Source organism: Pinus tabuliformis, chromosome 4_2 (genome assembly GCF_031772625.1).
Source record: "Pinus tabuliformis cultivar Carrire ecotype Pingquan chromosome 4_2, CPIR1, whole genome shotgun sequence".
In the NCBI taxonomy this organism is placed as follows: Eukaryota; Viridiplantae; Streptophyta; class Pinopsida; order Pinales; family Pinaceae; genus Pinus; species Pinus tabuliformis.
In genome coordinates this window covers 354,668,278-354,679,879 of record NC_142304.1, presented here as the reverse complement: position 1 = coordinate 354,679,879, position 11,602 = coordinate 354,668,278, and the positions used below count along the sequence as shown (strand labels likewise).

General features: G+C 30.5%; 1 protein-coding gene across 1 annotated transcript; it reads right to left on the bottom strand.

The window, feature by feature from the left end:
- Nucleotides 1-4,003: 4,003 nt before the first annotated feature.
- Nucleotides 4,004-9,096, bottom strand: LOC149169375 (uncharacterized). The gene is made up of 5 exons (XM_089427077.1): nt 8,692-9,096; nt 7,863-7,937; nt 7,593-7,718; nt 4,362-4,496; nt 4,004-4,247 (listed from the first exon to the last, which is right to left on the bottom strand). The coding sequence occupies exons 1-5, from the start codon at nt 8,930-8,932 to the stop codon at nt 4,162-4,164; spliced, it is 663 nt and encodes a 220-aa protein (XP_089283203.1). The 5' UTR covers nt 8,933-9,096; the 3' UTR covers nt 4,004-4,161.
- Between the last annotated feature and the right edge of the window lie 2,506 nt (nt 9,097-11,602).

Below are 11,602 nucleotides of genomic sequence, written 5' to 3'. Positions count from 1 at the left end.
AGTAGTGTATATATTTTGAGTTGTGATCTTGCTGCTTCTGTTTATTGCTATAGTGTTCTGGGTTCAGATTTGGTGTGTGGTACTGTTACTATGATCTGGGTACAGTCGTCAGAGAAGTGTTTATGTTGATTCAGTTTTGATTGGTGAAAAGGTGATTGGTTGATGCAGAAATTCTTGATGTTTGATTGATGTTATTTGTGGATCGAGTCTGAAAATTTATGAAACGTAGTCCCTGGAAGAAAGATAAGGTTGTCGCCCTCTGTAGGCCAGCACCTACGTACTAGTATCTTGGCTAGTGCAAGAGCTAAGGGGGTTGTAGCTCCCTTCCAAGAGAAGATGGAAAACGAGAGAGGTTTGTAGCTCTCTGCAAGTTGCAGCCTGCATACTGGTAAAGAACTGCACCAGTACAATTGTAAAAAGAAGTTTCTAATTAAAGAGAAGATAGAGACGAATTGCAGCAGGTGCTTTTCACCCACATTGGGTTTCCACCTTATATCTTATGTTCTTGTGTGTGATTGTCTTTCTGCTCTATTTTATTGGTTCTGTTTATTGGTTATTTGCTTCTGAATCACACATTAATAATCAACATCAGAAAGATAAAATAAAAAGTTTGCATTATATATGCGGTTTTCTTCGGCATAGTTGCGTATATACGCGGGTTTAATTAACTGCAGTAGCGTATATCATTTGATTTTGAAAAAGGAATATTTGACTTGATAATACTGATTCACGCCCCCTCTCAGTATTATTTCCAACAAATTTTAGCAATCTAGTTTAGTTATTTTGAGTTGTACTGAGTTAACTAACCTCTAACAATTACTAAAGTCAGTTGAAGGTTAGTTGAGCAATTACTAAAGTCAGTTGAAGGTTAGTTGAGCAGTGAGACAAAAATATAACTCGAATATTTTCCAGTTGACATATCAATCAACCCAAAATTGCTCATGCATGCATGGAATTTGAATTCCTCAGCTGGAGTGGAAGAATTAAGGCTAATGAAAAAATACTGGTATACTGGTGGAGTGTACAAAATTTTGCATGTAGGAAGTTGATCAATCCTTGAGAATCACACAAGAAAATAGGCACCTTTCCTATTGTTTAGGATCTTAAATTTTCTCAGAATTGTGCAAGACAATAAGAGGTTGGCTGAGATAGAAATTGGCTAAGTGTTGGCTAGAGGTCCTCATTCAGTAGAGAGAATTGTTTTTCTTTTGCACACAGTGCTCAGAGTCAAAGCATGCAATTGTAATAGTTTCTCTACTCAACTGATTAATGTAAAGAGGCTTGAGGGGTTTTTTCCCAGCTAGGTTCCACTAGAAATCATTGTGTACTTGTGGTTTTGCTTGTTGCATGTCTATGCATGTTTCTCTAAATTGTGATTTCTAGTAGAGTAGAATTTGGGTCTCTTGTTTTCAATTTGAAATCTTTAGAAATTGCAATTTATATCAAATTTCTACACATGGTGTTGTGGAAAGGCTTAAACACTATGTATTAGTTGGTTTTTCACAACATAGCTAAATGTAAAAAGAATTATATATAGGTGAAATTAAGTGCTTAAGTAAAAAAGTGTTAAGTCGAGAGATGAAAAAAATTAAAAGTGTGGTGCCATAAAAAATATAAAATGCACTATTAAAGCACAAGTGTGTGAATTTCACATAAACGATGCATGAGCAGAGACAGTAGCATGTGAAATCTTGGTAGAAAAAGAAATTACAGTGTGTGAACATAGTGTGGAGTGTTGAAGTGCTGAGGGGGAGTCGAGCAAATATCAAGCAACAATTCAACTCAGCAAATAGATCAAATAGAAGAAGGTTATGTTCGACAATTGACTTCCGTCTATCGGACCTCGGCCAATTAGAGTGTTCATGAAAAAAAATGGGGCATGAAATGAAAAAGGCACATTAGCGTGGAATGAAATTTAGTGTCTCGACGACACACCTTGAACAAAATTTGGCATTTTAACGACGATTGTTCTTGTGTTAGATTAATGACCCAAAACAATATTGGGGCTCACAACATCTGTGTAGGTTGTAGTATGAGTGTGCATGTAATGGATCCAATGACATAGAAAACTTTAATCCAATGGTATAGATTTATATTGTGCTGACACATTTGGAGTGATCAAATTAAAGGCATGCCCTCGAGGAAGCTAATTCATGATTAAAATAATGATTAAACATTGGCAAAGTTTAAGGATACTTGGGTATCAAGCACCATATCGTGCCCAATAATTCATGCTTAAGACATTGTAATTAAACTAGCATTTATGAGTACCACATAGGTTTAGTAGAGCTTAAGTATATCGGGGTACAGGAGCACTAGGTAAGGGATGGAATGGAAAAAACATTAGGCCAATCTGACATGGAAATGGTATGAAATGGCACCTCCTTGTGGATGATAGCGAGCAAAGCTAATGATGTAGGAGTAGCACCTAGTGCCATGTGGCAAACAAAAATGGCATTTTTGGCTAGTCAACTCGACCATTAGTAAGTGACACATGGAAGGTACATATAAAACTTAGACATGTGGCAGGATATGATTATTCATGGCAAATGACATTGCATGTGACTTGGAAGAGGATGTTACAAAGGTGAGTTCCATAGTGAGTAATGAAGCACTAGAAACCAAAGGCTATTTTTTGTATAAAAAAAAAGAAAATCAATGCTAGTAACTATTAACTTGATCTTACAGATCTACCAATATATATAAATATATTAGACCTAATACGTAAACATCTCTCCCATACTAAACTATAGGTAGAAAATAATTTAAATTAATAAAAATACAAATACTATTTTTGTTATTACACTATTAAATTATAATACAATATTTACCATTAAAATTATTTTTATATTAAAATAATATTAAATTAAAAAAAATTTAAAAATACGATTTTAATAAAATATTATAAATATATTTCAATAACAATAATACATATAATTGAAATTCATGTAACATCATTGCGGATTGTTTTAATATATTTTAAATTAAAATATAGAACACTTTTAACATTTGCAAATGAAGTTACATACAAAAATCGTGCTAAAAGTAACATCACCATGTCTCATTATGATAAAATTAAGTGTTGTTTAATATACTTCAAATTAAAACATATAACACTTTTTAAGATTTGCAAATGAAGTTACATACAAAAATCTAGCTACTATAAGGTTTAGTGAACCATTATACTGAACATTCTGTCAAACTGCCATATTACTCAGATTATATCTGCGTTAATAATAATATTTTTTATTTTTTAATAAATAATATTGCCCAAGTTTAACTAGCTGTTTTTTCATGAAAATTATGGAATAAGATTTTGATAACAAAGTTATTTTTTATCATGGAAATCATGACATAAGATTTTCATAAAATTTAATAAGCTTTTTTTAAATTCTAGTTATAACTGTCAAACTTCAAAATTTTAAGTGCCTCAAAATTTTTTGATGATAGTGAATCTATTTCCACAATAAAAAACATAATTCAAACCATAGTTACCAAATTCTAATTCTAATTCAAATTCAAATTCAATAAAATATTATATAACTCAAACCATTGTTACCAAATCCTAATTCGAATTGGAATTCAATAAGATATATTAATAATTAGATTCAAGTTTTTTTGAATAAAAAAAATTAAAAATATACTTATAAAACATTCACTTATATAATTCAAAATTGACTGAATCTACTTTTAGTTTGGGTAAAGGTGCGTGCTGCTTGGATTATCTTGTTAATCCCTACCTCTCTCTGAGCTGTGAGGAATATAAGCCTTAATTTATTTATAATTTTTAAGTGTTTGGGTAAACAATAAACCAGTTTTCAATCAACCTGTCCTCGGCTGGCCTATAGCATCTCTGCATTCAATAAATTCCTCCACCTCCATAAACACTTTTAATAATATTTGGATATATGAACCCTGTATTGAAAATCTGCACTCATGTAACCTCTCATTGATACTTTAACGAACGGTAACAAAAAACCCTATATTGATTATTTTTAACGTATAAATAATAATACATATAATCAAATAATAAAAAATAATAATGATCGTATCTACAACGCATCAAAATCTACATGAAGAGATGACAGACAAACTAACATAATAAATTAATGAGATTTCAAACTTCGGCAGGAAATGGAAAGTCCTGAGTAGTTTGAAATTTCAACCCACGACGTAGACGGTGGCTACAGTTATGAAAAGCTTTGCAATAAATGGCCGTGCGTGATCTCTGGCCAATCTCGCACAGACTGCACAGTTATAAAGGTAAAATTCGGCACTGTAAACTCATATAAAAGGCAATCTAAAGAAAAAAATTGAGCTTAAGAAAACCAATGATTTGAAATTGCAATACATAGGGTTACCGGAGATTGAGGACCCAGAAGCTGTAGGTGAGTCCAAAGGTTGGATGTTGGTGCTGCCTCCTGGAGCTGTCCCCGTTTTCGATGAACTTCCGTCGATTGTCACACCCTCTGCTGCACAGTCTGGCCCTAGTTGGCCTGTGAATTATATGGTATAATTAATTTTTTTCCGTGAAATAACAACGTAGAATTCTCGTGTTTTTCAAAAGCTTGAATAAAACTGTATGAACGGTTAATTTGCATGGGCTGTTAGTAATAAAAAAAATCGCATAGCAGTGGGTGCACCAAACTGCAAGGTCAAGCCGGCCAAACTATTTTAGTTTTAAGTAGTAGTTAATTTTTTTAAGCATTTAATATTTTTCTTATATAAAATTTTGTATGTTATTATTTTGATTTGAAAATTGATAGGTATAGAAGGTAAACTAGTATTTAATAAAAAAATATGTAATTTATTATCAAAATTGGTAAATTTTGGGTGAATATTATTTATTTAATCATCTATGTAAAAAATAGTTATTTTTTAATTAAATTGACTCATATTTTTTTAGAAAATATCTATAAAATAATTACTTATTTGGGAAATTTCACTCCTAAAAAACTTCAACAAATATAGAAATATACTTTCAAAGTATCAAACAGTATTGTTCAGTTTAGCTGTAACAATTAGCCTATATAAAACATTCCCATAAATTTAATAATGGTATCTGCCCATATTTCAGTTCAAGTCACATTACTTTAAAACCTTTTTCCTTATGTAAAGACTTTATGTTTTATCTAATTCTCATTTAAAAAAGAAAAAGTATAGCCTCATATGATGTGTAACGATGAACATCTCTCATCAAAGTTTAAATTTTGTGGCATGTCCACCAAAATAAAAAGATCAAAAAATTTAAAATGGAAAAAAAAATAACTATATAAAACATTTAAATAACGTTCTTTCATCAGAAAAATTGGATGCCAAGACATTGGAATATAAACTTATATTAGATATTTAAGATAAATGTATGTTGATCTTTAATTCAATTATATATACATTATAAATATTTAATATAATTTTGGTGAAAAATGAATTTAAATTAATAGAAAAATAAAATTCACTCTATATATAATTATATAAATATAAAAATTATGTAACCACTATAAATATAAATATAACTTTAAATATAAATATAAAAAAAATAAAAATTAAAGAAAAAAAGTTAAAATATAAAAATTAAAATAAGAAATAAGGAAAAAAAAGGTTACGATGGTGTCTTCCCTTTAACCAATACTTTCGATTTCCTCCTCCACTCATTCTAAAGGTCAAAGAGAGCCAGATGTATAAAAACTTATGAAATCTCATAGATTAGCAAAATTAAGCTTTAATTTGAATTTTTATCCTCATTCTAAAGGTCAAAGAGACCCAGATGTATGCAAATTTATGAAATCTCATACATTAGCAAAATTAAGCTTCAATTTGAATTTTTATCCTCATTCTAAAAGTCAAAGAGAGCCAGATGTATGCAAATTTATGAAATCTCATAGATTAGCAAAATTAAGCTTCAATTTGAATTTTTGTCATGAAGGTCAAAGAGAGCCAGATGTATGCACAGTTATGAAATCTGATAGGTTAGAAAAATTAAGCTTCCATTTAAATTTTTAAGGTAACTTTAGAGTACATTATATCATAAATTATTTTGCGTTTACTATATATTTGGATTCATATCTTAACTTACTATATATTTGGATTCATATCTTAACATTTGAATTACAGACTTTAGAATAATAAAAAAATTTAAATATATGAATGAAGTTAAAGAGTTAATATTTAAATTTCTAAAATATTTTAAAATTTTGATTAATTTTATAGGTTAAATAACTTAACTTTATATAATAAATACTATTATTAACTTGATCATAATCCGTGAGATTGGTTACAAATCATACCGTAACACATTGATTTAAATTGAATTGATTTGATTTTTATTTTCTCTGGAAGCGACTGTGGACCATCAAACCCTAATGGAAAATCTCCCATACCGTTCATTTATTGTGATCCTGAGATCAATGGACATGATTTTATGGCTATTGTAATTGTCCCAATGACATGATGATTATCACACTAGACCTTTAGGGAGAGGTTGGATACTTCTAATCCTTGCTCTGGGTAGGGGAGAGTGGCTCAGAGGTTGAAAGTTACAGAATAAACAAGTGTAATTAAATTGGAAACTTAGGGACCCATCCCTAGAATAATTGTGAAGGATTCATCTGTCTTCATCTATACTGTTGCAAGTAGAGTCGTTAGTGCCGACTGGTAAGATGTGAGCCAAGCTTTAGGCATTAAGTTCATGAAAGGGACATATATTTTGGCGCAATAGTTTTAATATGCAGGTCCATGCAACAAAAGAGACTTATATATGCAGATCCATGCAGCAAAAGAGACTCTCCCATTAAGAAGCTTCAATAGGCCTGGGTTGATAGCAAAGTTTTCCTTAGAAGTGAATAGTCACATAGTAGAAAGAAGCCATGAAATAGAAATTTGTAAGCTTCCATGCTTAACAGTTTACACTAGCAAGCTCTGTAATATTCTTGCAAGTTTTTGAGTAGTAAGGTTCAAGATATCTTTTGGGGAATAGCATAATAAGTTAATAGCATCATTGAGAATGTAGTGAATCCAAAATCCTTGAAAAACAATTTTGATGACATAGCACTCCATTCCCAACAAAGTTAGAGATGTAGCAAGGATGAGTTTATTGTCAACTAAGGTCGTTAGCCATTGCATGGTCACCTGGCTTTTCATGCGTAGGTTATGTAAATGAAAGGTGGTAGCCAATCAATCCAGAGTAAAAGCTGGGTAAAAAAAATTTTTTACAGATCTTTGTATAGGGTAAAGGGCAGAGTCTTAGTAGCTTTTAAAAGATAGAGCACTTCATACAAGTCTGAAAGTGAGTTGAGATAGAGACAGGAAGTTAGGTTTCATGAAGAATTTGCTCTGAAGCAAGCTATGAATTATTCGTTTAAGATTAAATTGATAATGTAAATTAAAATTATTATAATAGATGTTGCTTCACATTACTTCAGAAATTTAATTAAGAATGAGGGAGAATGAAAATCAAAGTAAACCTAGAATTAAAATAATAAAAAACAATTTAACTTAGAAAAACTTGAAAGTAAATTACATGCCTAAATCAAGAGTTATCCCATTTTATTCAAGAATAGAAAAACTGAAATTAGCTAAGGGAAGAGTAAAGTTACATTCTGTAACACAGTAACCTATCGTCGAATTCATGAGATTCTGGAAGCCATCGTTACAGAGGCAAGTATGACCGCCCTGAGGCGCTTTCACACATCTTCCCGCCCCACATACATCATACTCACATGCTGCAAACAATCAACACCAAAATGATATTTGGGTATACCTAAACTGGCGGCCCCATAGGCCAAACAAAATTAGAACTTTACAAATTGGAATAGTACTGACACTTTGGAATAGTATTGACACTTTCAGATGGTGAAATTACTTACGGCTTAAGTCACCATGGTATGCTTGCGAAGGCGATGGAGGATAAAAGGTGTCAATACAACTGTAACTTAATGTGCCTGCAAGCACAGAAATTGTAGAATCTCAGATATAGAGAAAATTACAGAACTTGTCCAACAAAATCTATTTTGAAATAAAAATAGGAGATTAAAGAAGTAAGTCCATTGGGGTTATTTTGGGTGGTTGGGAAAAATAAGTGTTATTTCAATTGAGGTTATCTTGAGGGTTGAAAAGAATAGTTATTATCTTGCCACTAAGATTCAATTTCTTCAATTTCTTGTTAGTGATATGATGCTGAATAAATTAAGTCCCCGCTCAATTAGATTGAAGTCATCTGAAATTCGAGGTAGCTCAATTAGATTAAAGTGATATGAAGTTGTATAATCTGAGGGATCAGAGGAGGACAAGTCGTAGCTTCTAAGGTGCAGCTCAATTGGATTAAACTAAAAGATTAGAGGAGGACAAGTCTTAACTTCTAAAAGGTGCAGTTCAATTGGATTAAAGTGATATGAAATTGTGTAAACTAAGAAATCAGAGAAAGACATCATGTAATAATCTCAGAAATATAAAGAGAAAGACATCATGTAATAACCTCATAAATATAATGATAATGGAACTTGGATAAAAAAAAAAAAAAAAAAATAGGAGAAAAGAAAAAGAAAGAAGATCAAAATGGGAGAAAATTGGAAGTAAACTTACAGTTGGGTATAACGCAGGGAAGCTACTGAACTTAGATAAAAAAAAAAAAAAAAAAAAGAGGAGAAAAGAAAAAGAAGAAAGATCAAAATGGGAGAAAATTGGAAGTAAACTTACAGTTGGGTATAACGCAGGGAAGATATGGGACTGGGAAACCATATGTATATGGTCTCCTCCATCCATATTCGCATTGACACATGAAGAACGGCAAATCTGAGGAGTCTTTGCATGTTCCCATTCCGCAGTCATAGTAATCACAGACATAATTACCATGAGCTGATCTTACTATTTCAAAGCACAGAAGAGTGGAAATCATGGCGATTGTGCCCAAGCCCATGAGATTGGAAGAAACCTGCATTTTCCAGTAATTCAGTTTGGGCTAATTCTCTCACAGTAGAACACAAGACAAGCTGGAAGGTTTTGCAGACTGAGAAATATCAACCAAGTCGTAGTAAATGGCTTTGAAGAAATAGTGCAGAGGGAAATTGCAACTGGTATATTTTGCTGAAGTTGTTGGCACATCAATTTCCATGGTATTCATTTGAAATATTTTATAGGAGCAAGATATCTACTCGCGTGACTTTTGATTCTCGAAACAGCACTTTGAAATTTAACCTCGGAAAAAGGCTTCCACGCTGAATTTTTTGTTAATCGAAAATCTTTCGAGTAACAAACCGACACACCTGAGTGACATTTTTGTATTTTTGTGGTCGACTCAAACTGTGAAATGGAATTTAATATATAGAATGGCAGAAAGTCTCCTCCAGGATTCGAACAAGCCGTTAGAGTGGTTATGCAGCAACTCTTGAAAGCGATTAAGATTAATGCTTCGGTCCGCAATGCATAGAATATTGTTAAGGAAGTAGTTGAAAACAATTAGAAGAAGTTGGAAGTGAAATAATGTTTAGTTTATAGCCAAAAGAGAGAATTTTGACAAAAGCAGGGATAAAGGACAACCGTCCAAATCTGATAGTGGAGGGTTGACAAGGAAAGTAAGCCAGCATATACATTTTGAAAGGCCCGTGATTCAGCATTGACAAGGAAATTCAAAGGTAACCGCCACAAAGGTAGAAACGGAACATATATATATATAAAGTTTTTAAGGGATTAGGGTTATTGATTAAATATATAGATTCAGGGTTCTAAAAAACATTTAGTGAGAAATTTTAATTGTGAAAGTTTAAAACTCAAATTTGTGATTCTAACAAATTCTTGTCAAATTTTAAACTATGTAAATTGAAAAAAAAAACTCAAAAACTTATAACATATAAACATTTATCATATCTAAAAATAATTAATAAAATAAAATTTTATATTTTGTCATTATAAAAAATAGTTATCATTAACACATTGTAAATAACTTATGTAAATTAATTTGTGAATAACCCATAACATGTAGATTAATTAGTTTGAATTGTTTTTATTTTCCATTAAATCTACCTACCACTACTCGATAAATAGTTTCTAATCTATAAGCCTATTATGAATGTAATCTATAAATTTTTCTAGCACTTTAATCAATTAATAAACCAGTTAGCCTATATAAGATCCATAATTTAATATGAAATTAATAAATTGAAATAATTTTGTTAAAACCTATATATATTAAAACTAAAAATATATTCTATCAAATATATTACATATGAGAGGTAATTTAATGTAAAATTAATAATGCATTATATTTTTTCTTTTATAAGTAGTTTTAGTATTTTAATGATGGGAATTTATTTGATATTATTATTACATGTATTTATTCATTTGTATATATTTCCATGATTTAATGGTCATATATTATATTTTACTATACAAGTCGCAGGTAAATATCCTTAATTTTAAATTTGGAATGCATAATATTTCAATGGACACAATCATGTGCCTAACTTGATCGATAAAATATATTCATGAACAGGGATCCATGACTTTTGTAATTGTATAATATTATCATGAAGTCATTGTATAATATTATCACGATGATGATGGAATATATTAATTAATTTTATTATTATGTAAATTTGTTGGTGAGATGTGAGATAAAATAATAATTAAAATTAAAAGATATATAATGTTTTGAAATTTTCATGTTTTTGGAATGTTAGGAAAGGAGTCAAATGAGTTACCATTGTTTAGAAATATTGAAAATATTGTATTAATAATATTTGATATTGGTTCATGGTATTAGCCTATATTATTTATTTAAAAAAAGTCTATTTATAGATTAGGAATCATTTATGATAAAATGGGTGTGTGAGTGGGTGGATTTGTGTATTTTCATTTGTTGATGAAATAAAGCTATTAAGCCTCTTAGTGTGGTGTGTGAGTGAGAAATGAGTGGATTTGTGTATTTTTATTTTTTGATTAAATAAAACTGCTAATCCTTTCACCATTTCTATGTTTTTCACATAAAGCTTTTGTATTGTGGTATTTTTATCTGTATTTCCTTTTATTTTATTTTGTCCCTTGTTGCTTTATATTTTCACAACCTACCTAGATCTACATTAACTCTAGATCTACCAAGCCCAAAGAGGGATCAAATCTTTCTTTTGAGGTGCAAACCTATTTTAGAATTAAAAAAGATTTGATCCCTTTCAACGCTTGGTAGCTCCGGAGTTAAGGTTGATCTAAGATGATTTAATTATTAACCTTTAAATAGGCTACATTCCATAAGAATACAACAAGAAAAACCATGAATTAAGAATACTATGGGAAGAACCATAGGTTGGAATCCAAAAATGTTCCAATCCGATATGGGAGAGATGTTGTAATGTAATGTTTAACATTTTTTCTAAGTTGAATTACATAATAATAAATAATAATAATAATAATAATAATAATAATGTAATGCAAACATTTTAACCGGCTCAAAATAATATGAAATAAATAAAAATAACCTTATAAAAATAAAATAAAAAAATGGCCATGGTATTGACCCATGGTATTCATGTGTAATATAGCATATTTAAAGGGAGATATTAAACCAACTTAGATCCATCTTAACTCGGGATCTACCAAGCAGCAAGAGGGATCAAAC

Excerpts from the sequence above, each read along its gene's own strand:
- LOC149169375 (XM_089427077.1), bottom strand. The coding sequence starts at position 8,932 with ATGCAGGTTTCTTCCAATCTCATGGGCTTGGGCACAATCGCCATGATT. Across the intron at positions 4,497-7,592 it reads AGGTTACTGTGTTACAGAAT|GCCAACTAGGGCCAGACTGT; the intron begins GTAACTTTACTC and ends TATAATTCACAG. Across the intron at positions 4,248-4,361 it reads TTCTGGGTCCTCAATCTCCG|TCTGTGCGAGATTGGCCAGA; the intron begins GTAACCCTATGT and ends ATAACTGTGCAG.